The sequence below is a fragment of the Pararge aegeria genome, chromosome 5 (genome assembly GCF_905163445.1).
Source record: "Pararge aegeria chromosome 5, ilParAegt1.1, whole genome shotgun sequence".
NCBI classification, from domain to species: Eukaryota; Metazoa; Arthropoda; class Insecta; order Lepidoptera; family Nymphalidae; genus Pararge; species Pararge aegeria.
In genome coordinates this window covers 19,375,638-19,403,534 of record NC_053184.1, presented here as the reverse complement: position 1 = coordinate 19,403,534, position 27,897 = coordinate 19,375,638, and the positions used below count along the sequence as shown (strand labels likewise).

General features: G+C 36.3%; 3 protein-coding genes across 3 annotated transcripts; all 3 read right to left on the bottom strand.

Moving 5' to 3' along the window:
- Nucleotides 1-6,819: 6,819 nt before the first annotated feature.
- On the bottom strand, nt 6,820-11,800 carry LOC120623584 (facilitated trehalose transporter Tret1-like). Its single transcript, XM_039889615.1, has 3 exons — nt 11,777-11,800; nt 10,343-10,478; nt 6,820-8,114 (listed from the first exon to the last, which is right to left on the bottom strand). Exons 1-3 carry the CDS (start codon nt 11,798-11,800, stop codon nt 6,820-6,822), a joined length of 1,455 nt encoding a protein of 484 aa, XP_039745549.1.
- Nucleotides 11,801-17,045: 5,245 nt separating this feature from the next.
- On the bottom strand, nt 17,046-22,490 carry LOC120623852 (monosaccharide-sensing protein 2-like). Its single transcript, XM_039890122.1, has 3 exons — nt 22,339-22,490; nt 19,248-19,383; nt 17,046-18,337 (listed from the first exon to the last, which is right to left on the bottom strand). The coding sequence occupies exons 1-3, from the start codon at nt 22,360-22,362 to the stop codon at nt 17,046-17,048; spliced, it is 1,452 nt and encodes a 483-aa protein (XP_039746056.1). The 5' UTR covers nt 22,363-22,490.
- Nucleotides 22,491-25,816: 3,326 nt separating this feature from the next.
- On the bottom strand, nt 25,817-27,663 carry LOC120623989 (monosaccharide-sensing protein 2-like). Its single transcript, XM_039890286.1, has 3 exons — nt 27,640-27,663; nt 27,197-27,332; nt 25,817-27,105 (listed from the first exon to the last, which is right to left on the bottom strand). Exons 1-3 carry the CDS (start codon nt 27,661-27,663, stop codon nt 25,817-25,819), a joined length of 1,449 nt encoding a protein of 482 aa, XP_039746220.1.
- Between the last annotated feature and the right edge of the window lie 234 nt (nt 27,664-27,897).

Below are 27,897 nucleotides of genomic sequence, written 5' to 3'. Positions count from 1 at the left end.
TGCGATTAACTCTCTACCGCCTTGCGGAAGTTACCTAATAGTATCAGAGTTTGTAAAGTATTTAAAGTTTCTTGCTGTCTTTGACGAACTCCCTGGAGTAGTTGTGAGCGATGTGGTTATAATAAGGAGGTCCTGGGTTTGATTCCCGGTAGCAATAATTTAGAAAATTCGTAGTTTCCGATTTTTTTCCGATGTGAGCTGGATGGAGGCTTCGACCGTGACTGGTTACCATCCTACCGACAAAAACGTGCCGCTAAGCGTTTAAGCGTTCCGTTACGATGTCGCGAAGAAACAGATAAAGGTTATTGGCTTATTATATCTACCAAACCCCTAACAGGTTAGCCCGTTACCATCTTAGGCTGCATCATCAAATTACTGAACAGGTCAAAATTAAAAAAAAGTTCAAAATTCATTTCAAGTAGGCCTAATATAAGCACTTTTGAAACGTCAAGTCTGTCTGTGTGTAGTGAGTGACTCTACCACCGGTTCGGAAGGCAGATTCTACCGAGAAGAAGCCGGCAAGAAACCCAGCAGTTGCTCTTTTCCAATATCAACAATTTACATTTTAAAATTCATTTTTCTATCTTGTGAGAGATGAAAGCGTCAGATTGTAGTCATGGGCTAACTTGTATTGTCATAAGAAACATTAAAAAAGGTCTAGTAGGTACTCTGGATGGTGCTGGCAGAAACTTAGAAAGAGATAGCAGAGAGAAAAGGGAGAAGTTGAGTTAAGTGATAGTAGATTTCCACGTGCGTAGAGACAACCATAAGTGTTTATTTCATAAAACTTACAAGATAATACTGCTTCAGTGCCATTATGTATATAATAAGAGATTGCTACGGTCAACACAAACATTTGCGTAGGACTGTTTCGCAAGCGTCGGATAATCCTTAAAATGCAAATTTGTACCCAACCATATCAACACGACAATATCTAGTTTAGCGTAGCTTTAACTGGATCTTCTGGTTACTTTGTCTATTTGTTTAGAACTTGTGAACACTTTGCGTAAATATTTCTTATTTAATACCCTAATAATTTTAAGTTATTCCGTGACCGACAATGTAACAAAGATACACATTTGCTTATAATTTAATTCCTGAGGTAATTTTGGACCTACCAATGCAAAGTCTAAAAAATATGTTGATATACATTTATTACAGCGAGGTTACTATAAAATTGATGAATTTCTCAATGACAAGGTTGCTTGGAAGCATCCGGCTCCGCTTTCATCTCTCAATAGATAGAAAAATGTAATATGTAAATAGTTGATGTTGGAACAGAGCAACAGCTGAGTTTCTTGCCGGCTCCTTCTCGGTAGAATCTGCCTTTAGAACCTGCGGCAGAGTCACTAGAAGTAGATAGATTTTACGTTTCAAAAGTGCTACTTGAAATAAATGAATTTTGAATAATATACTAATAGAAGCTCCTTACCAAAGATATGGTACCTTACAATATATAATTTTTTTCTAAGTAAAAGTATAATATAATAATATATTAATTAGCATAGGTTTCCGTTTGTTATTGACTAACAGACGGACGAGTAGATCAAATGCTAAGTCAATAATATGAGTAAAGAAAACGTGAGCAAAATTACCAGGAGCTCATAAGTATTTAGAAGATTGTAACTGCAGCAATTTTTTCCCATATATATTGGAACTCGTGCTTTGAAGCTGAAGCGGCTGTATTAATAAAACATGAGTGTGGAAACGGGAACGTCGGTGGTCACCTTAGAATAACGAATTTGAAACGTCCACGCCACTGCAGTTGGTTTATTGAATTGGTCGGAAGTGACGTTTGCGAAATGTCACGTGTGGCGGTGACTGATCAGAAATAAATGCAATTTTTGGCTTTTAAAGGCAACGTGAAATGTATAGAGTAAGACGATATCAATATATATTGTAATGTTCCTTAAAAGCTTACAAAACAATTTATATATTGGAATGGGTCTTGTACAGCGATGATAGCCTAGTGGGTAAGACATCGGCTTCCTTTTCAGGTTGACCGATTTTAATCCCCGAAACCTTCAAGCTTGAGAGTTCTTCATAAAGTGCTTAAACTCGTGTGAAGTCTACCATTCCGTACTGGTCCAGCGTGGAATATAATGGCCTAAACCCTTCTCACTTTGAGAGGACATCCGTGCCCTGTAGTGAACTGTTAATGAGATGACAATGATGATGAGCACAAATAGCAGTTAACATCAATAACTTCAAAATGTCAAGTGTGTTCTTTAGAAAGACTGCTATTCATGGTGGATCCTTAATTTTTGTACGCAATAATATAACATGTAAGGAGCGAAAAGATATAGTTAGTTTTTCTGTGGAGCGCATAATTGAACTGTTTTGTGTGGAGCTGGAGCGTTTTATAATAGTGTGTGCGCACCATCCCCCCTCAGGAGATTTCAACCAATTCGAGGATGTAATGGAAGATGTCCTTAAGCGATTGTGTATGTCTACTAAAAATGTAATAGTATGCGGGGATTTCAATGTTGATATCTTATTACATAATACTACTACGACTAGGTTGTTAAACTTATTTAAATGCTTTAATTTGAGATCAGATCAGATCATTGTGGCCAACAAATTACTGTTGTTGGTACAAATAGAAATAAACATATTGTTAAGTACAGGCCGATAACTCAGAGTAAACTGACGCGATTTGAAGGTGAAATATCAGCCAAAATTCCTGCTCTCTTTTTTGAAAACTGTCATCCCGACAATCTTTATCGTACGCTTTTCAATGAAATAGAAAGTGCATTTAATAAAGTATTTAATTTTAAATACATAGATTCTAATAAAAAAATGAGGTTTAGTGATTGGGTGACTATAGGCATTTACAAAAGCAGGGATAAGTTGTATGAGCTATATGATGAAAAACAATACAATCAGACTCCAACTTTCCTTGAATATGTAAAAAGTTACTCCAAAACATTTAAAAATGTTTGTAGACAAGCTAAGTCGCTATACATTAAAGATCGGATAGTAAAATCTGAAAACAAAATACAAACAACCTGGAAAATTGTTAATAATGAATCTGGGAAAACTAAATCTCGAGACGGAAATTTTGAATTAATTATTAATAATAATATGGTAACTACTGATACAGAAGTTGCTAGTACTTTTGAAAACTTTTTTCAGAATGTTCCTATTTTGTTAACAGATTCACTAAATTCCTCACCTACTGCAGCTCAGAATTTATTAAGAGGCAACATTAATGAGTGCAAAGTTTTATTTCATTTCAAACATATAGATGCATCGGATATCAGTAAAAACTTCAAGTTGTTAAAATTAAAGAAAACAGGTGATATATGGGGAATGTCGGTAAAGGTAATATCTCAAATTATTGACGTCATTGCTCCTCTTTTAGCCATAATTTTCAATGAATGTGTTGATTTAGGTACTTTCCCGAACCTAATGAAACATAGTAAACTCATTCCTCTATTTAAATCTGGTAATAAAAATGATATAAACAATTACAGACCTATCTCAATCTTACCAGCTCTTAGTAAGATATTTGAAAAAATTATATTAAATCAACTCTTATATCATTTTAATGTAAATAACTTACTACACCCTGAGCAGTATGGCTTCACTAAAGGTCGTAGCACAACGGACGCAGGCGCTAAACTTATAAAACATGTTTATGATGCCTGGGAATGTTCACAGAACGCCATGGGTGTTTTTTTGTGATCTATCTAAAGCTTTCGATTGTGTTGATCATAAAACCTTGCTTCTTAAGCTAAGCCACTATGGTATCCAAAACGTTGCACTAAATTTGGTTGCCTCTTATCTCAGCAATAGAACCCAAAGAGTTTGCATAAATGATGCAAAGTCTCAGGGTTATAATACCTCAATGGGTGTCCCACAAGGCTCGATTTTGGGTCCTTTTCTATTTTTAGTGTATATAAATGATCTACCGTACCATGTCAGTGGAACATGCGACATTGTATTGTTTGCAGATGATACATCTCTAATTTTTAAGACTGATAGGAGTAAAGATAACTCTGACGAAGTAAACCGTGTTATGTCGCATGTGTCGCACTGGTTTACAGTTAACAACTTACTTTTAAATGCAAAAAAAACAAAGTGTGTCGAATTTATCTTACCAAATGTAAAGAAAATTGATAAAAATATAATGATTAATGGTGAAACACTAAAAATAGAGACTTCCACAGTTTTTCTGGGCGTGACCTTGGATAATAAGCTACAGTGGGGTGCCCATATAGATTCACTAGCGGGTAAACTAAGCTCGGCTGCCTACGCAGTCAGAAAAATTAGACAGATTACTGACGTTGAAATAGCTAGGCTAGTTTATTTTGCGTACTTTCATAGTGTTATGTCCTATGGAATCTTGTTATGGGGTAAAGCAGCTGATATCGAAACTATATTTATATTGCAGAAAAGAGCTGTACGGTCAATATATAAACTTAAATCACGCGAATCCCTCCGTGAGAAGTTTAAAGAAATAGGCATACTTACTGTAGCTTCACAATATATTTATAACAATATAGTATTTGTAAGACAACATATTAGTCTTTATAAACAAAAAGTGGACATAAACAGTCGACTTATAAGAAATGGTCATAAATTAGTGTCATCTGCATATCGTCTGCGTAAGGTACAGGGATCATTTGTGGGATTGAGTATACGCTTTTATAATATGATTCCTAAGGTGATTTTGGACCTGCCAATGCACAAGTTTAAAGAATTTGTTAAAACACATTTATTACAGCGAGGTTACTATACAATTGATGATTTTTTTAATGACAAGGTTGCTTGGAAGCATCCGGCTCCGCTTTCAGCTCTCACAAGATAGAAAAATGAATGTTAAAATGCAAAATGTAAATTGTTGATGTTGGAAAAGAGCAACTGCTGAGTTTCTTGCCGGCTTCTTCTCGGTAGAATCTGCCTTCCGAACCGGTGGTAGAATCACTACAAACAGACAGACTTGACGTTTCAAAAGTGCTTATATTAGGCCTACTTGAAATAAATGAATTTTGAATTTTGAATTTTGAATTTTGATGAATGAACAAGTCTTAAAGTGAACATATGTTCGCATTCATTCTTTACGGGAGCTTTACTTTATATAGTCTGCTTGACAATAGGAAGATCTTCCTTAGAAAGGTGTTAGTGCTCGGAGGCCAAGGTCGTACCATTTATCCTTGGAAGTTGTATATATGGTCATTGTCTGTTATCACTTTGTGATCACTTTGTGGCGCCATCTAGTTTGATAATGTGGAGACAAATTTAAAATCCAGTAATGGTTCAATAGTACTTAGGTGAAATTGTTTATCTTGTTTCTTTAGCGAGTGTTGATGTTTGTAACATCATCATCAGGTCATTCACTGCGCCAATCGGTCGTAAAAAGGGATGTCAAATAAACTCATTCTAAAATAATACTAGGTTTTATATGTGTTGTGTCAATCCTGTTGACAGTGTTTTAAGCCTTAATGAGGTGATTAGGGTCATGCTCGACCACAAAGTTTGTCTTTCAGAAGATTTTTCTTATACGCTGGAAACAGCTGTTAGAGTTGACGAGACGGATACCAATAAAAATAAGTTCTTGCTGTGTGAGACAATTGCAAAGTTGCTGTTGCAATAAAAAGATTACTGGAAGGATCACATTATTTACTAATGTATTTATTATTAATAGTATAATACTTGCAATTGCTTTGTATATATAAATAAATAAATAAATATACTACGGCAATACACACATCGCCATCTAGCCCCAAAGTAAGCGTAGCTTGTGTTATGGGTACTAAGATGACTTATGAATATTTTTATGAATAATATACATAAATACTTAGAATATACATATAAACACCCAGACACTGAAAAACATTCATGCTCATCACATAAACATTTTCCAGTAGTGGGAATCGAACCCACGGCCTTGGGCTCAGAATGCAGGGTCGCTGCAAACTGCGCCAATCGGCCGTCAAGAGCTATAGAGTCGGAAATATAGAGCTTATATATGCGATGGTTTTAAACTTACCATCAGGTGGTTCGTCTACTTGGTACGTAAGTTATAACTATAAAAAGGGCAGTTTTAGTTCATAGTTAATTCTCTTTCAAAAGTATTTTTCACTCATAAGCTTTCCCGGCCGGTTGCGTTCTCGATAGCAAACTCTTTAATTAGTGCTTTCTGTAATAATAGACTTTTTTACAATGCTTTGTCATCCTGACAGATAATTGCACAACGTACTATTTATAATTAAGCTCTTGATGATATACAAATGTAATCCAATGACAAATCTGCTAGTTGTTTTTCTTGATTCTAAAGCAAGCAACATTTAATGTCGTTATCATCATCTTGGTCTACCTATTGCCCACTACGGGTCTTCCTTACAGAATGAGAAGGGCTTAAATGCTGATTGGTAGACTTCACGTTTGTAAACGTTATGGGGATTTCTCAGGCATGCAGGTTGCCTCGCGATGTTTTCCTTCACCGTTAAAGCAAGGGATATTTTAAATTTCCTCAATTGAAAACGCACATAACTCTGAAAAGTGATGCGTGCCGGAGATCGATCTCGGTCACTCTTAAAGGAATACACCCACTGGTCTATTAGCACTTTTGAGCATGAAATGTACTAAAAATGTATTTCAAATACTCTTTTTTGAGTTGAAACCAATTAAACCTGTAACATACAAACAGCCAATAAAAAACTAGCAATGGCAATAAATCAGAGTTATATACTAAATTGAATCAGACGTTTTGTCTAAATATAATTTTGACTTACACCTAAATAAATGCAAAAGGATTATCGGTTTCAAACTCGGGTATAAGTACACTAATTGAAAAGTATGTATATTGAACATTTATTTGATATCATTTAAATAGATATTTTCATCCGTTTCCTCATCCGTAAAAACCTTTTGATCCTTAGAGTTCTTAACAAAATGATCCTCTATACTTTGTAAAGTTTTATTCTTAGTTTCGGGTACATATTTCCCAATCCATATAAAGCAAAAACTTAAAATAAATGCATACATTAAAAATATACCGTGCATTCCTAGATGAAGAATAATATATGGCGCTATTTTAAGTGAAGTAGTGTATGATACACTCATTAAAATAATGTAAAGTGATCCGGCCACCCCTCGATGTCGTAAAGGTATAATTTCGGTTGCAATGCCAAAAGGGATCATAAATAATGCTGTAGAAGAGCATACCATAAATCCCACTAAAGAATACAAACAGAGCAATGAATCAGTAGCTACTATACCTGTTTCTTGTAAGTACAAAATAGTTGAGGAGCATATTAAAAATACTATAGATAACGCACCTCCTATTAAAAGAATAGTTTTGTTGGCAAAATATTTAAGCAAAATAGGGCAACATATATTCCCAATTACAGAAGCCACGTCGATCACAATCATGGCAATAAAAGCTGATTCTTTATTTTCTATAATTTTACCTACTATACGGATAGCGTATACAACTATCAATAAGTTTCCGCTCCAAAAATAACAGGATAGAAGCACGAACATGTGAAAAATTGGTAAGTAAAAATCACGACCGCTTATTTTTTGCCACAATGCTCGCATTAACGGTTTACTGCGTTTTGAGGACTTTGTGGACAACTGAGAGTGCAAAAACTCTCTTTGAGCAATAAAAAGAGCATTTACCTCTGCAAGCGACTGTTTATTTTTGCCTCGTAACCATATAAAGGAGTTTCTGCTTTCGTCAAATCTACCTTTATAGGCCAACCAGGCTGGCGATTCCGGCCAAATACAACTGGAAATTAAGGCCAATCCGATCGGAAAGCACATAAGTAGACTTATGGTCTTCCAGTGAATGAAGTTTCCAGCTGTATGGACGACTAGTATGACAACTGTTTGTATGATTCCGTACGAAACTATTGATATGTTTCTAATTTTAGGTTCAACCATTTCACTGATAATAACCATGCTCACCACGAGTAATATTTTAATACCTGCACCTTGAAATACTTCAGCGATGATCACAGTACCGGAACTATTCGCGAAGCAAAGGATGATCCAGCCGATCAAGACGGAGAGGCCGCTGCAACGGAATCCAATTTTTCTACCCCAGCATTGCATCATGAACGGTATAATTATACTCGGGATACCGGCAAAACCGTGAACTGAAGCTAAAACAAAAACAAAAAAAAAAGGTTTTTTTTCTAAAAAACAACGGTAATAAAAAATCCTCCACACATACTTTACGACTAATATTGTAAAGGGTTGTACCACATTGGGCCAGCGTGGTGGACTACGCCCTTAACCCCTCCTCATTGTGGGAAAAGAATCGTGATATGATGATGATTGTGATTGTAAAAAGGACTCTTTAAAGTATCCCAGTAATCGCCGACCAGGAGTTGAGTCCTGTCTATCTAAACCTAATCTAAACTCCACTAAAGGAGATACAGTCTTTTAGCGGTAAATATAGCGAGGACACTGGCAAAATTTCCTCTACGTAAATTAAGTCACCTGTACACGTAATATACCTACTATATAATATGCAGAAGACGATATAAAAAGCTAAAAAACACACCATAGCTTAAAAATCTAGATATATCATAACTTATGTCATTAGATATGTTATCAGTATTATCAGCCCCAAAAAAAATTTGGTAAATTGATGCTGAAGAAGGAGCGGACTCATAAGGGAAAAAGACGGCCAACCCTCGTCCAAGGGTCCAATAAAAATCTCAATAAGGCCTTTGAATTATATTCATACCAAGACAAAAAAAATTCAGTATGTAAGAGCCAGTTTGAAGTTAAACGCTTCGAGACAAGTATGGTACACCACACATATGCAATATTATTATATTGCCCAATACTCAGATTATTCTCAATAATTTTACTTGTAAACACTTGCTCATCGCTAAGGACCAGGTTATATAAGGTGTGTGGCTTTCGCTTAAGTCGTTAGGGTGCCGGTTCCATTTATTTGGTCTGACCACAAGGTCAAAGATTTGCCTCACCCCCTTTCTACATTATTTCCAAATTGAGTATACTAAACATATCTTGCCTTTACTGTATGCCGTGTGGTGACGGCAAATCAGAATACAGTTGTTATTACCATAACTCTTTCCGCGGGTGTCGTACGAGGCGACTAAGGGCTATGACCTCCTTGGAGGTCCCGGGTTCGGTTTCGGGCGGGGGCAATTTGGGAATTTATAGTTTCTGAATTTTCTCTGGTTTTGTGAGAGGCTTCGGCCGCGGCTAGTTACCGCCCTATGACAAAGACGTACCACTAAGCGGTTTATCATTCCGGCGTGATGTCGCGTGGAAACCGATTAGAGGTATATATAACTGTTATACTCCCTAACAGGTTAGCCCGCTACCATCTTAGATTGCATCATCATTTACCACAAAGAGATTGCCGTTAAGGGCTAACTTGTAGAGGAATGAAAAAAATGTAATAATAATAACAGAGAACGGACTTAAGCATCATCTGTGCTACTACTACCATCTATTGTAATCACCAACCCGTCTGGCCAGCGTGGTGATTATGGGCGGACATTATAATAATAAAAGCGCATGTGGCGGCTTAATGAAGTTAGCATAGTTCCCATAGTATTATCCACTACAGGTGTCATTCCCAAACAACTTCAAATTCCGGTAAATTGAGTAAGCTGAGTGCAGTCACTCAGCTTACTCAATTTACCGGAATTCACCTACATATCTCTCCAAAAAGCTGTAATCCTGAACACTCGCAGGATAGTCCGTAAATTCTTACAGGGTAGTGAAGAGCCTACACATCGAACTGGTGAACCCACGCACAATCACAATAACGTCCACACCTTCTACACAGACATGACATTTCCCTCAAACACAATCCTACACACATACAAACCCACAACCTTAAGTATTAACTTAATTAATTATTAAGTTGTTTTTTTTTCTTTTTGACTCTGGGTGTGTACTTGGCTTAGGTCCGTGCACACCTGAAATACCAGCTGTTGGCTGAGACACTAAAGTGTACACAGATAATAATAATAATAAAAATAAATATACTACGACAATACACACATCGCCATCTAGCCCCAAAGTAAGCGTAGCTTGTGTTATGGGTACTAAATAGCTGTTGAATATTTTTATGAATATAATACATAAATACTTATAATATACATATAAACACCCAGACACTGAAAAACATTCATGCTCACAAACATTTTCCAGTTGTGGGAATTGAACCCACGGCCTTGGAGTCAGAAAGCAGGGTCGCTGCAAACTGCGCCAATCGGCCGTCAAAACCATTGCCGTTGGGAGAGGCCTTTAGTACAGCAGTGCACTGTTTAGGATTTTGATGAAACATACCATGGTCAATGATGCAAGATATGAAATGATAAGAATAACACCAAATAATTACCGATCCACGTTTCAGTTTCCAGGTCAATTTCTATAAGACTATCATTTTTTTTTAATTGTTCCACCAAAACGCTGGGCAGTCCCAATATACCTCCTGTGGACGCTGCTCCTAGTAGTATCGAACTCACAACGAATAACTGAAAATGGCAATTACAAAAATTTTAAAATTATCTTTGTATCTATCTTTATGCCGACGGCAGATTGGCGCAGTTTGCAGCGAACCTGCTTTCTGAGTCAAAGGACGTGGTTTCGATACCCACTACTGGAAAATGTTTGTATGATGAACATGAATGTGTTTCAGTGTCTGGGTGTTTATATTTATATAATAAGTATTTATGTATATTATACATAAAAATATTCATCAGTCATCTTAGTACCCATAACACAAGCTACGCTTACTTTGGGGCTCGATGGCGGTGTGTGCATTGTCGTAGTATTTTTATTTTTATTTATTTATTTATTTAGGACTCCGCACAACGCACCTCGAACTTTTCTAAGTAATGTGCGTTTTAAGTAATTCAATATTAAGCTGTGATATTGCAGTGGGCAGGAGCTCGACAACACTTAGGGGGGGTCGAGCTCGAAACCTGCATGCCTGAGAGTTCTACATATTGTTCTCAAAGATATGTGGAGTCCACCAATCCGCACTGAGCCAGCGTGGTGGATTATAGCCTTAACTACTACTCATTGAAAGGACATGCATGCCCGAGAGTTCTCCATAATGTTCTCTTCTTATATATGATGCCATGACTGACTGCGTACACGTCACAAATTTGTAACGCATCCTCATGACTAAGGTTATTAGCACATACATTGCCAATCCAGCACACAAAATGCCTTCATAACATGCGTTCTGCTCAGTTCAACAATTAGGTCATTCACATAAAGGCTAAAGAGGATTGACGTAGTTGGACCTTCTCAACGTACACCGCACTTCTAGCCTATAATTGTGGGCAACAAAATACCCCATGTAACTTAGTTTCTTTGGTTTAAATACAAAAATCTCAGTAATCCTCATTTGTTCATAAATTTTCTTTAGTTTTTCCTTTGAACATCGTACGACATAATGTCAAATGCCTTTGAGAGATCCAAAAATCAGTTTAATAGTTTCTAAGTTTATCGATTACAAACAAACACAAACAAATCTATCCTCTTCATAGCATTAGTATGGTTATTTAAATACCTAGTACCTACCAAGATGACCGAGCTTTGCACGTTTTTTTTTTGGAATGACTAACTAAAATAAAACCTATGTACCAAAATAACACTAAATAAAATCTAAAACGTCTTTGAAACGCAAAGTGCCAAAGATGCTGGCAGCATTGCCCTTTTAGATGGCCAAACTAATTATTTGGCCAAGGTAACTGACCGCTCTAGGACCACCAGTAGACTCAAAAACTCTTTTGAGAATTATTTAAAATAATAAATTATGTACCTGACGTAGAAACGGGATATTCATTGTAATCGTGTATTCATTCAAACTCCATTCAGTCCAGGAGTAGCATTTTAATACAGAAAAATGTTAAATTAGTAGAAATCGTCGCAATGTTACTTAGAAGTTAAACGTAACGACACTTTAAACAACCAGAAGTATCAAATGAACTGTTTAATATTCACGTTAATTTCGATAAGGCCAGTTGGTATTAAGGCGATAAATACGTTAACGACCATATGTATGAACTGAGTCGCACAAGAGGTAGTTATCAGTTTAACTTACTCGTTTTTTATGGATTTCAGTTCATGTCTCCCTCGAATTTGAAGTTATCCGTATTGATGTTATAAATGCGAAAATGTATTCGTTTGTTTTTCCAGACTTAACAACCTAACTAAGCAACCAACGTGCGTCGGATAACTTTGAATTCCAACGACATATTTGTCAGATATTGCCTGTTTGAAAGTGAACTTGATATTCTTCAGCGCCTAAAATTGCAAATTCCATGCCTAAGGAATGTGGTCAACAAAGGTTGACCTATGTTGACCACATTCATTCCAGTCAAAGTTGCGAGTCATCGCAATCTGGTGGTGGTATAAACATCAGTTAGTGCATGAATCGAATTCAGTTTCGTCACTAGCTGTGATCGAGATTTGAGAGATTTGCTCGATCGCAATCGAGGGGTCCGATGTAGTCCCCATAAAGTTTCAGTGAGCGACGAAGAGGAATATGTTAGGAGTATCTCTACGTGATTAAATCAGAAATGATGAGATCCGTAGAAGAAATAGAGTGACGGACATAACTCAACGAGTCGCGAAGATTAAATGGCAATGGTCGGGGCACATAGCTCGGAGAACTTAACAATCGACTTACCAGAAACGGTCATAAATTAGTGATATCTGCATATCGTCTGCGAAAGGTGCAACTCCTTTGTGGGGTTGAGTATACGCTTTTACAACAAGATTCCTAAGGAAATTCTTGACCTACCAATGCATATATTTAATGTGTAAAAACGCATCTAGTACAGCGAGGTTACTATACATTTGGCAGCCAGCCTCGCTCTCATCTCCCGCAAGATAGCAAAATGATTGTAAATGTTGATGTAGGAAAAAAGCAACTACTGAGTTTCTTGCCGGCTCTTCTCGGTAGAATCTGTTTTCCGAACCGGTGGTAGAGTCACACAAACATACATACTTGACGTTTCAAAAGTGCTTATAAAGTAGGCCCACTTGAAATAAATGAATTTGAATTTGAACTGATAGAAGTTGGGGTCCCAAGGTGTTGGAATGGCGACCTTGCAAACCCCCAAAGAGGTGGACACATGACATCAAAAGGCCTATGTTCAGCAGGGGACGTAAAATCGGTTAAAGGATGATGATGATGTTGAACCAAGGTGTCGTTTTCGAGTATTGAAATACTTCATCAGAGTAAAATGGATCTTAACTGCATTGTTTTAAAGGTTGAAGTTGCCTGCAATTCTTCAGCTAAGACTTGGCAGTACATATTTAGCAAAATGAAAATCAGAAAAATGGGATTTATGACTTTAAATAGATTTGAATAAGGTACAATTCACTCTACCTACTAAGGCTACAGGTCTACACGCACGTCCTTACCGTGCATGTGTTTTTACGGTTGAATACATGAAATGTTAAGTTTTACATGTTACCCCCGTATAATTTAATTTAAATTATATTGGAAGATCATCCACTTAAAAATTTTATTTGTATTTCTTCACTTTGTACAAGTGTTTTCTTTTCCTTTGTTTTAATTATTTAGGGTTCCGATTCGAAATTAAAAAAATAAACTTTATTACTGAGATTCCGTTGTCCGTCCTTCTGTCTATCCGGCACTGTATCTAATGTATTCATGAACCACGAAACTAAGAGAATTGAAAATATCACAGATGTATTTCTATTGCCGCTAGAAATACAAACACTAAAATAAAAATTTGAGAGGGCAAGTGATATGATTTTTTTGCCGTCTTTATAGATAACAGTACAGAACACTTCGAGCGAAAGTCCGACTCGCACTTTGCCGGTTTTTCTTCGATGAGGGACGTGTGTACTTTTATAATATGAAATATCGGTTAAGCATGTCACCGACCCGGTCTTGCATTATCGCTAATAATTATTATTTACGTGAATTAGTTTGTATATTTGTTATGCGATTACTCCGCGAATTATAAACCGATGTTTATGATTCTTTTTTGTTTGGTTTGTTATCACTAGAGGTGGAGGTGGAGTTCAAGAAATAAGCTGGTGAAGTGAAGTAAGAGAGCGCCGGGAGAGCTCCTCAACCATTAACATCCTGGCCTCGGGAAAAGCAGTATTTTGTAAAAGATTTTGAGCACTATTATAACTCAGATAATTGAAACCACAGAATTAAGAACATACAGAAGCCGTGTACACGACTAATATTGAAGCATCAAAAATCACTCCACTATACCATTTAGCAGTATAAAGTAATTATTTTACCTCTAATGTTCTAAACGTTTACCATAAAAAAGTACAATGAGAAAAGTTTGTGAGCTAGCAACATTCCGCGGGTGTAAAGTTAGACGAGCCCGGGGCGTTTTCACTGTTTTTGAACACAATACACTGCATACAACAATGGCTGTATGAGGTATCTTAATTCTTCGTGGGTGGGTTTCCTCACTTACCCACAAAATAAACGTGAAATTTTTTTGTGACAAAAAACCGACTTCGTTTACGTAAACAAAACATCACAGTTCAAACAATTTATATTTTAATTATTTAAAGAGCACATAACTTGAAAAGAAAAGAAACTTAGAAAAGTTAGAAAGAGTAGTCGAACTCCGGTCCAACGCCTACGTAAACAAATAAAGAGCTAAATAAAATATTCTCTACAACATTTTTAGTCAAACTTAAACATCCAATCAAGAACTTCATGATCCGTAGCCAAACATTCAAACCACTTTACCAACGAGGCATTTATTTTTCTATTCCACTACAAGTTAGCCCTTGACTGCAATCTCACCTGGTAAATGATGATGCAGTCTTAGATGGTAGCGGGCTAACCCGTTAGGGAGTATGGTAGTCATACCCCTTATCGGTTTCCACGCGACATCGCGCCGGAACACTAAATCGGCATCTTAGCGGCACGTCTTTGTCGGTAGGGTGGTAACTAGCCGCGGCCAAAGCCAACCTAGCCAAATTATAAATTCCCAAATTGCCCCTTTCGGAAATCGAACCCGGAACCTCCTTCTTAAATTCGCGGCGCTCACCAAGCAGGTCGTCATCATCGGCAGTAAATCTTAAGGTCTATTTTTGGCGCGCAAGCTTCGAGTAAGCGAGTGTAGGTATTTTTCCGAGCGCGCGGCGACCGGGCAATATCGTTTTAATTAACAATGGACAAACATTTGCGCCAATCTTGCGCTGTGAAGAGCAAAATAAGATAAGACTAGAGTAGAATTTCATACATTAAATTGCTCTTAGTAATTATAACTAAGAGCTGTACTCTGTATGCATGTATACTCGTTTTTTTTTCTCGTCCTTATTTATACTTATATTTAAATATCTTAATTACTAAGCAGATATACTGTCTCATATTGTGTTGTTTCCTGTCATTATTTACATTTTTTTTTTAATGCACAACAATATTGTATTGAAAAAAAAGTTAAAAAATTATTTAAATCTCTCCGCTTGCGGGCTGGGGCTTGAATATCCAAGCAACCGGCGCTCAGGGCTCCAGAGTTAGGAACCCCCTCACAATACACGCCGTATCAAGGATCCTTCAGCCTTCAGTGTACGATCCTTAATCCAACAACCAAGCCAAAGCTTCTTAAGATATTTGTCAAAGCTTTACGCGAGAAGACCATTGATTAAAACGACTATAAAACACTCCATACGCGCGATGGTTGATCGTCTAGCACTATATCAGGTATATTAACTTAAACATACTTGTCAGTACATACTTAAACATAATCGTTCGATCCCAGTAGAGCAATATACTGCTAATTTCATGAACTGACGCCACACCTATGGTAAGGCATCTCAAAATCGATAGCACCCTATTGAAAAGCAAGGTTTTGATGGATTATCCTGGCCTCTTGAGGATGTCTGTGCAAGTATTCGCCATTAGCAAGATAAGAACACTGGGAAACTAATCCTGAGGGGCACCCCAGGGCGATGACCTGCTCGACCTGTGTCATCTCTCATAATATATTACCGGTAGTTGCTCGTCTATAATTGCACAGACAAAACCTTCAGATTCCCCGAAGAGGTCAACAAATTGTGACGAAAATATACATGCGATTTGTTCTACATGTGGTCCCGTAGAATCTTCATGCAAGTCCTGCAAATAGCCACACGATCTGAGTTACTAATTACTATAGGCTTGCACCGGTTCTCTTTGCCAAGGAATACCAAGGAATGGTGGAGTAAGAGCCTTATCTACTGCAAAGACATCCTTATACATACCCACATCCATTCAAAAAAAATGGTCTCTAAGATTGCACACATCACGATTATGGAGGTTCTAATAATTATTGTTATTATGTCACGTTATGTAGCAATTTAACGCCTTAAAACTTTATACCCTAGAATGCTTACGAATAAGGATGAATGGGAAAAAGTTGCTAAATTGGTAAAGCTCGTTATGAAATCTCGGGAAGATGACGAATGAGATAGGCAGAACACCGAAGCCTGAATTAAATAGCTGCCTTTCTGATGGAATACTTAGTGTAATACCGGAAAGTACAGTGGAGGATGGAGGAGGTTTTTAGTCCGCAGGTCACTTCATAATTGTAGGTGAAGTCGGGCATGCCAGTTAGTGGTATCCATGAGGATTTTCCTCCTCCATATATGTAAAAAAAAAATATAGGGTCATAAAATGATTTCTATTCTTGTTCAAAAGAGTAGAGCTGTAATTTCCTATTTATTCCAAAATAATATATTCCTTTTTGTATCAGATTCACTGTAATTACAAGGTCTCTGCCTCCTGTATGTTAATTTGGGAACAATAACAATAAACATTATCAATTCCTGATGCTATTTTGATTTTTCTTTTTCTGCTTGAACGTAGATATATCTGTATGCATGGACAGTAAGTATTTTACTGTAACCAAGCAAGAATTACGATAAATTAGTCAATAATAATTATTGACAATTCGATAGTTTATTTCCAAAATTAAAAAAAAAAATACTTTATAACTACTATGTTGTAAAATAATTTAATTCTCGTTTTAAATCAAATATGTATCTATTTAAGGGTATTTGGGTACACATTTATTGAGAGAAATATAACTAAAACTTTATTCTTTATCATTTAAATAATAACTTTCATTCATTCCTTCATCAATAACAACAGATGGATCTTTATAGCTTCCAACAAAGGTTTCTTCTATGGTTTGCAACGTTTTATTTTTTGTTTCTGGTACATATTTCCATATCCATGTAAGGCATAAACTCAAAATAAATGCATAGAGTAAAAATATTCCATATGTTCCTAAATGATCGATTAAATATGGGGCAATTTTGAGTGAAATAGTGTATGATATACTCATCAAAATTATGTAAACTGATCCTGCTACCCCTCGATGTCGTAAAGGTATAATTTCTGTTGAAACACCGAAAGGGACCATATAGAATGCAGTGGAAGAACATACCGTAAACCCTAATAAAGGATACAAGCAGAGCGAGGAATCTGTTGCCACTATACCTACTACCTGTAAGTAAAAAATAGAAGAAGAACATAACAAAAATACTGTGGAGAACACACCGCCTGTTAAAAGAATGGTTTTGTTGCCAAAATATTTTAGTAAAATCGGACAACTTACATTCCCAATTATAAAAGCTACGACTATTGAAATCATTGCAATAAAAGCTGATTCGCTGTTCTCTATAACTCTTTCAAGTAAAGGGTGGTATACAACTATCAATAAATTACCGCTCCAATAATAACACGACAGTAGTACGAACATGTGAAAAATTGGTAAGTAAAAATCTCGACGGCTTATTTTTTGCCATGCAGCTCTTAATAGCAGCCTACTACGTTTCGGGGATTCTTTGGTCATTTCGGAGTTTAAAAATTCTCTTTGAGCAATAAAAAGAGCATTCATCTCTGCCAGCGACTCTTTATTTTTACCCCGTAGCCATATGAAAGATTTTTTGCTCTCTTCAAACCTGCCTTTATATGCCAACCACGCAGGTGATTCAGGCCAAATAAAACTAAATATAATGGCCAATGCGAGCGGAAAGCACAAAATAAGGCTTATTGTTTTCCAGTGGAGGAAGTTGCCTGCTGTGGGAACGAATAGTACGATAAATGTTTGAATGATTCCGTACGAAACGATAGATTGGTTTCTGATTTTAGGTTCAACCATTTCACTGATTGTCACCATGCAAACTACGAGTAAGCTTTTAATGCCTGCGCCTTGAAATATTTCTGCCATTATTATAGTCAAGGAACTGTTGGCGAAGCAAAGGATGATCCAGCCGATCAACACAGATAAGCAGCTGCAGCGGAAACCAAATCTCCTACCCCAGCACTGCATCAGGTATGGTATAAAAATACTCGGTATACCAGCGAAGCCGTGAACTGAAGCTGAAATAAAAACAAATACTGATAAAAGAATATGAAATCGCATCCTTACTTCTATACTAAAATAATAAATGTGAAAGAGAAACTTGCCAAAAATATAGCTTGTTACTTGGAGATGGACCTAGGATACTTTTTATCTCTAAATAGCAACATTTTAGGGAAGTTTTCAGAAATAACCTTTGCCACTGTGCACGGCTGCACAGCTAAACTGAGGTTGGCGAAACTTATTATCCCAGAAAAATCAAAGATTTCTCTCTAACCAAAAATAAACGTCAACGAAGTTTTAGGTAACTGCTAGTCTATATCTATATCAATACTAATAGGAAAACTGAAACAGGTCAACTGAAAATTCTGTAAATAAATGAGATATTTTAAAACATTTTTTGGACGGCATTTTTATAATCGATACTGAAGGCGAAACTGTAATTTTTTTAAGTTTCGTCTGTCTGTCTGTATCATGGCCACAAATCACGCTGAAACTACTGAATGAATTTAAATTAAACTTTGCATGATTTTAAATCATATAACAAAGTATGACATAGGGTTCTTTTTATTCCGAAAACTAGCTCAGTTCTTTTGGGAGAAGGGATGAAAGTGAGAAGATTTAAATGTTTGGGGTAATCTTTAAATCTATTCACCTAAATCCAAAAAATCTTTAAGCAGTATTTCATAAGAACATTTTACGTTATTTTTTGCATCTTCGGAAGAGCTCTGAGAATTTGGCCGAAATTCAGTATTTAGATAGGTTTTTTAAGTTTACTTCTATTTATTTCGTTCCTGTCGACCTTAACGTGTTGCTTTTCAAGTTTATCTAATTAATTATTTTATTCAAACACACTAAACGAACCTTCAATGCAATAAACAGACCGTTGTCATTGCGAGAAAAATACTATAAAAGAGAGCAAGAAATTACCTATCCATGATTCTGTATCAAGGTCAACTTTTATGTCACTGTTGTTCCTTTTTAACTGCTGTACTAGAATGCTGGACAGACCCATCATACCGCCTGTAGATATTGCTGCTAGTAGTGCTGAGCTTACCACGAAGAACTGAAAAACACACACAGAATGAATCGTTTAATAAGATAATTGAAAATTCACGGCTCGAAACGTATAGTTAACATATTTTGATGACACAAACGAAGTGCTTCACTTGATTTTAGCAAGCTTATTAGGTAAGGTTTAAAGACTTAAATCTCCAAAGAACGTACTGTTCACATACAATACATTAAGTTTTTGATTTAAATTCTTGACTCGACTGATATACAAATATAATAAATTAGTTTCATTAACTAAACAGTAACAAATTTTGACAGTGAATTTTTAATCTATATATATAAAAGAAAGTCGTGTTAGTTACTTCACTTATAACTCAAGAACGGCTGAACCGATTTAGCTGAAAATTGGCAGGGAGGTAGTTTAGAGCCAGGAGAAGGACATAGGATACTTTTTATCCCGTTCGACATCATTCCCGTGTGACTTGACATGTAACGTCAGTCACTATAAAACGTGGTATAACAAAAAAGAATCAGACTTGGAATAACAAAATTGACGTATAATGACAGCTATGTAATGACGTATGGATGACTATTTGATATTTGTAAGAAATCAATAATATAACTATTTCTATTAAATAAATAATTAACATTATTGCCCAATTGCCCATTCGTATAAACAGTGAAGTGAACTATAAAACTCGGTATGGTTAAAAATTTAAGTTTTTAGGTGAAGTGAAGTTTAATTAATAATGCCGCGACCAAGACGATCGAATCTTTCCCGACAAAGCCGTGATGCAAGAAGAATACGAAATACTGCAAATGAAAGGACTGAAGAAGAACAAGAAATTGCACGTGAACAGCGCCGCGATAGTATGGCTCGACTTCGTGCTTCTCAATCACGAGAGCAAAGTGAAGCAGCCCGTGAAACAGCTCGGTTGGCAATGCAGAATCGTCGAGCGAACAACAGAGGTCAACAAATAGATAATTTGCGACGCAGAACAAGATATTTATCAAGTGCTGATTTGAATCGAGCAGCGTTTCAATACGATTGCAGCAATGATTACAGCTTGCATCCTAGCGTTTGCATTGGGCAAATGGACGTAGTTTGCGAGTATTGTGGTGCATTAAAGTTTTCCGGAGAAACGCCTGGATTATGCTGCCTTAATGGTAAAGTGAAATTGCCATTGTTGACTCCGCCACCTGAGCCATTGTATTCATTGCTTTGTGGCGAAACACAAGAATCACGCCACTTTCTTGCAAATACTCAAAAATACAATGGTTGTTTCCAGATGACGTCATTTGGGGCAGATATTATCGAAGAACGGGGATTTAATCCGACATTTAAGGTATTTATTTTTGTACTTATATAGAATGTAGTTAAAGAATAACTTACTTTATCTATTGGTACCTATGTAGTATATTTGCTAATTCTGAACTCTAGAAAAAAAATAAAAATGTTTGGTAGAAATATTATATAGTTTCTTTTCTTCAAACTGAATAGTTTTTGCACCACGTTTGGTTCTGGTTAAGCTACTTATAACTTGTGGTTGTTTCGTGCGAAGTATGTGTAAGATATAGTTTTTGCATTTTCTACCACTGATTCAGACCGATCGAATTGTCAGTATTTGGTCAAACTGGCTGTAATTGCTGCCTGATTATTGCAATTGCAGTCCTTATAGTTAGCAGCTTTATTCAAGTCTTTAGGGTAAAGGAAAAAAGGTGTATATTTGTTGTCAAATTAAAGCTTTTTTCCGCGGGAAAATCTTTCTTGGTAGCTTGGCCAAGGGAACGCTGTCGCATACATAATATGTTTTATTTTTTTAATTAAAATTCCATTTCAATGTCATATAGACATATATTACATAATTATTATATTTTCAAAAGAGTATATTGAAATAATACCCTGTGAGGACTTATTATTGTCCTCCTCTAAATCTGGTTACAGCGCCCTCATTATTAAAAATTCTCCTTTAAAAATAAGCTTTCTCTAGCAAGTAATGTTTTAAGGAAATTGTAAACATGTTTATACTTTCTTTTTCTTATAAATGTTTCGGGATTTTGTTGTAAATTTTTGTGTACATTTCGTTTGGGCCGGTGCAGTCAATATGTCAAGCACTTGTTCATTTTCAGACGTAGATAAACGATGCCACCCTGTACAGTCCATTGATAACATGTTAATAATTGACTTTTAACTTGACTTCGGCCTTACTTTTGGGGGTAGATTTTAATCCTCGGACCTCTAACTTTTCGAAGTTATGTACGTTTCAAGCAATTTAATGATTTAACGATCAAGGAAAACATCGTGAGAAAACCTGCGTGCCCTGAGATTTCATAATGTTGTAAAGGCGTGTGAATTCCAACATTCAGCGGTTGGCTTGAGTGGTGGATTACAACCCTATCCTTTTCATGCCAGCCGGTAATGGATAAATAATAATGCTCATCATCATATCGACCCATTACCGCCCACTACAGGGCACGGGTCTCCTCCCACAATGAGAAGGGGTTAAGACCGTAGTCCACCACGCTGGCCCAGTGCGGATTGGTGGTCTCCACATACCTTTGAGAACATTATGTAGAAAAGTCAAAGTCAAATATTTCTTTATTCAAATAGGCACATAGATGGCACTTTTGATGCGTTATTATATACAAAATGTGTACATAGCAGTGAGTAGTGATGGCGATAACTACAATCGTAAACTTAAAACTAAAGCTACGAGGGTTCCAATCGCGCCCTGGTCTAAGAAGAAGCCCACAACAAACTTAACCGGGTGTTCTTTTTGTTATCACCATCTCACATTGTCATTAAAACTCTCAGGCATCAGGTTACCTCACGATGTTTTCCTTCACCGTCGCATCAATTGATATTTTTAATTACTTAAAACGGACATAACTTAGAAATGGTACAGGTTCGTGTTGGGATTCGAAATCGGACCCCCAAAAGTGAAGTCGAGCTTCTACCCTCTGCGCTTTCACCGCTTAGTAATAATGATGATGATAATTTACTCACCTGGCGTAGCAACGGAATATTCATCGTTTTACGTTTAAATATCTTGTAATCGTATTAACAGAGCATAACTTTATAAAGAATCAGTCAGTCAGTATTATTTTAGCTATTTAAACTTAGTCATTTTTATTTTCACCTTTACTGGTAATTGTGAATGTATGAGTTTCACGTAAAATGGCTATAGTAATGGAGCAATCTATTTTAAAACTCACGTTAATATTGATAAGAATTATCGCAAGTAAAGTTCATTTCATACTGACGCGTAGTCAAGGCGAGTCAAATTAATAGTGTAGAATTTTACATAGCATTAGTAAAGTCAAACTTAAGTAAATCTTTAGCCAAAAAGATTTATCGAAAGCACTTTTGAGACATACATACATATTTAACCACATTTTTTAATAGAAGGGAGGCAATGCGTTTTATAACTATAATAGTCAAATTAATGCTCAAGTGGCGGGGGTTCCAAACGAACCTGTTCTAAGAAGCTTACAACAATCTTACCTGGGTATTCTTCTTTCATATATTAATAGTATATGACGGTGAACTGCTGGACCAATGGCTTCTCCGATTGTAAAGATGGCACGCTAGGCAATAGAGTTGTAAATCGCAAAAGATGGTAGAGTACCCATAACACAAGCTACGCTTACTTTGTAGCTAGGAGGCGATGTGCGCAGTATTTATTTATTTGTTTATTGCATCGTTCGACGGCCGCGGGTAAACGAGGGGTGGTGAACACTATATTTAAATCTGCCTTTACTACACTGCAAGTCTTCTACTTTCATATGATAGGTACTATCAGTTCTTCAAACAAAATAAAGAAACGTTTATAAATGGCCGAGTCGACTCCGCTTTAATGTGTATCCACCTTAAGACGCATAAATTTACTTATACTAATACGTAATTATTATCAACCGACTTCTAAAAAAAGATGCGGTTATCAATTAATTGAACGCACATATTTATGCTTTACGCCTTTAATTAATCGCCAAATAATTGGTTAAACTTCATACGAGTCAAGTAAGAGATAGATATTGACTCCTAATTTAACAATTACTATTTGTCGTTGAAGTGGTCATAGCCCAGTGGGTAGGACTTCGACTTTACTTTCGGGGGTGGGGGAGTTCGAATCCCAGCACGCACTTCTAACTTTTCTAGGTTATGTGCGTTTTTAGCAATTAAAATATCACTTTTTTTTTATAAATAAATAAATATACTACGACAATACACACATCGCCCCCTAGCCACAAAGTAAGCGTAGCTTGTGTTATGGGTACTAAGATAACTGATGAATATTTTTATGAATAATATACATAAATAAATAGCAATATACATATAAACACCCAGACACTGAAAAACATTCATGCTCATCACACAAACATTTTCCAGTAGTGGGAATCGAACCCACGGCCTTGGACTCAGAAAGCAGGGTCGCTGCAAACTGCGCCAACCGGCCGTCAATCACTGGCTCGGACGGTGAAAGAAAAACTTCGTAAGGAAACCTGGGAACATGCCTGGGAGTTCTCCATAATGTTATCAGTACCGGACCAGCGCAGTGGATTATAGCCTTAACGTGGGAGAAGACTCGTGCCCTGTACTGGGCCGGTATTGGGTTGACATGATGCTGATAATGATGAAAATGATTTGTCGTTGGTGATAGAAGCTGAAAGCGTAGACCTAAACCTCCAAAATTGGACTCTCATGCATTTACTGACTTCAGTTAAGGTTTTTTACCTAGAGCCTTTTTTTTTTCCTAGGCAAAAAGCGTTTCAGGGGATTATGAAAAGTTCTTTACAACATGATCTCCTGATTATGGCCCGGTACAATAATTGTTTAGTGATTTCACTTAATTATAATAATGTTATTGTGATTAAACGTTAAACATATCGTCCTTTTGGGTTAATTTTAAATTAGCGTGCAGTAGTATGTACAAGCGGTGATAGCTCAATTGTTAAAACTTGGCTTCGCTTTCTGAACTGAGTTCAAATTTAAGTAATTAAACTGTCACTTGTTTCAACGGTTAAGGAAAACATCGTGAGGAAACCTCCACGCCTGTTCTCCATAATGTTCTCAAAGGCGTGTAAAGTCAACTGGGCGGTGGAGCCGAGTGATTCTGGATTGGCAACCGCGACCTGGACACAAAAGCATCGGCCGAGCACCAGCTCGATGGAGGGATAATATTGTAAATGCAATAGGGAAGAACTGGATGCAGCTAACCAGCAATAGACCGAGATGGCGTGCAAATGAAGAGACTTTAGTCCAGCAGTGGGTCAGCCCACTGCTGGACTCATGATATAGATGATAGGCTGATGAGTATACCGATATAGTTGCGAAACCTTTATTACTTGTAACATTATTAGTATGACCCCAATAATAAACCGTCTGAGAGATTGCCATCAAATAGAGGTAGCAATAAAGATCAATTTCACGTGCCCAGTTCGAGACAGTGGGTATGGGTGATGTTTTTCCGAGCGCGCGGCGACCGAGCAATATCGTTTTAATTAACACTGAACAAACATTTGCACCACTCTTGCGTTGTGAAGAGCAAAATGAGATAAGGATACAGTAGAATTTTAAAAATAAAAACGACTTTAGCTATACATATCCGTTCACGAAAAACTGTGTAGTTCTTCAGCATCATTATTAATTCAACCGATTGACGTCCACTGCTGGACGTAGGTATTATTAATATAAATAATACCTACGTCCAGCAGTTTTAAAGTAAATAAAGTAGTAAATAAATAAAACAAAAAAACCAGCAGTAAATATTTAAATAATAAATAAATATTATTATTTATTTATATTTATAAATAAATAATAATATTTATTTATTATTTTAATATTTACTACTATTTTATAATATTTATTTATTATTTAAATATTTATTTCAAACAAACACATGAAAAGTAATCCAAAGAATACAGATCAAGTCTGTGATTTCCACACTAGGATTCCCTGTGTCGAGGAAATCACTATATTATAAATCAAATAAAATATAATTATAAATCACTATACTAATAATAAATATTAATGAAGTCTGTCCACTTCGTTGGAGGTTGACTTACGACGCGTTTACCGGTGCGGGGTCGTCATTCTAGCACTTTAAGATTCCAACGTCGATCGGTGCATCGGTGCTTGCTTTAGCTATGTGCCCCGCCATTGCCACTTCAACTATGAAGGTAACTCTAGTTCTACGGATCTCCTCATTTCTGATTTGATCAAGTAGAGATACTCCCAGCATAACGATATCAAACAATTTACAAAGAATCTCTAGATACAAGTAGCACAAGGTATTTGGAACTCCATAAGAAGCATTATAAATACCTGATGGTCAAGTAATGACCATCGGTTGAAATAATAACGATCAATATTGACCAATTGATAGGATTTCTAATAATACAAACATAATATTATATTGGGATATAAGGTTGGATATCAGTAAACTCACACGAATTGAAACAAAGTTAGATAACCTAAAAACAGTTTAATAAATATTATTTAAACTATTAATTTCATTTATTTCTCCTTCTATAATAACATCTTTAGAACGTTTAATAAAGTGTTCTTCTATATTTTGTAAAGTTTTATTTTTAGTTTCTGGTATATATTTCCAAATCCATGTGAGGCAAAAGCTTAATATAAACGCATATAGTAAAAATATGCCGTGTGTCCCTACAATATTTATAACATAGGGTGCAATTTTAAGTGTTGTGGTGTAAGATACACTTATGAAAACAATGTAAAGTGATCCTGCTACCCCTCTGTGTCGTAAAGGTATAATTTCTGTCGCTACGCCAAATGGGACTATAAAAAATGCTGCAGAAGAGCATACCATAAACCCTACTAAAGAATACAAGCAGAGCAATGAATCATTTGCTACTATATCTATTTCTTGTAAGTATAAAACAGTGGAGGAACATAACAAAAATAGTATGGAGAACGCACCACCTGTTAGAAGAATTGTTTTATTGCCAAAATATTTAAGTAAAATTGGACAACTTACATTCCCAACTACAAAAGCTACATCCATTAAAATCATGGCAATAAAAGCCGATTTACTATTCTCTATAACTTTATGAACAACATGGATTGCGTATACAACTATGAATAAATTCCCGCTCCAATAATAACTGGATATTAGTACGAACATGTGAAGAATCGGTATGTAAAAATCTTGACCGCTTATTTTTTGCCATATGGGTCTCATCAGTGACTTACCTCGTTTAGAGGTCTGTGATGAAGTTTGGGATTGCAAAAACTCTCTTTGAGCCTTAAAAAGAGCATTCAGCTCTAGAAGCGACTCTTTATTTTTGCCTCGCAGCCAAATGAAGGATTTTTTGCTTTCCTCAAATCTACCTTTATAGGCCAACCACGCTGGAGACTCAGGCCAAATGAAACTAAATATAATTGCGAATATTAGTGGAACACACATAATGAGACTTATTGTTTTCCAATGAATAAAGTTACCTGCTGTATGCACAAATAGTACAACAAATGTTTGTATCATTCCGTACGATACTATCGAATGGTTTCTGATCTTTGGATCAACCATTTCGCTGATAGTGACCATGCACACTACGAGTAAGCTTTTAACGCCTGCGCCTTGAAATACTTCTGCGACAATTATAGTAATAGAACTGTTTGCGAAGCATAGAACGATCCAGCCGATCAATACAGAGAGACAGCTGCACCGGAATCCAAATCGTCTACCCCAGCACTGCATCAGGTTTGGTATAAATATACTCGCAATACCAGCAAAACCGTGAACTGAAGCTGAAATGACAACAAATTTATTTATACTTCCACATAATTGGACCCTGGTTAATGGCGAATACATGAAATAATATAAAGTTTTAGAAGTTACCTATCCATGATTCTGTATCCAAATTGAGTTGAATTAGACTGTCATTCCTTTTGAACTCTTCCATCAGAACACTGGGCATACCCTTCATACCTCCTGCGGCTATGGATGCCAGTAGTGTTGAAGTAACCACGAATAACTGAAAATAACAAATGCAGATATATTTCAAGCATTTGACTCTATGCTGGTAGAAACGTAGCTAATATTCCACAAGCCCATACGAACCGCTTCACTTCTTTTGTAATAAGCACTTCTAAGATCTAGAGAGACCTTCCGTCCACTCATGATCTTACTTGGTTCTCGTTTATTAAAGAGCTTGAAGAATAATGAGCCCGGTCCTGCCACCCTTTACTGCCCTGTATTAAAGTTGGTAAACCAGGGCAACCCACTGATTTGATCTTGGTAATTTCTCTCGAGAGTTCTCATTGAAAAAATATTTTACTTACCTGACGTAGCATCGGAATATTCATGACCATTGTAATTTTTTTCAAAATTTGTTAAATAAGAATAAGATTTTGTTTTATACACGTAAAATAAGCCGTATTTATATTATTAATTATTTATATTACTGTTGGTACACGTAGGTATGTGTTTCAGTTTTACAAATGATACATTTTAAAGTTTAACTGTAACTGCATTAGTCGCAGATAAGACTGTTTAAAATTTAAAGCATTATCATTTTTTAATGGTTTATTCACATTGAC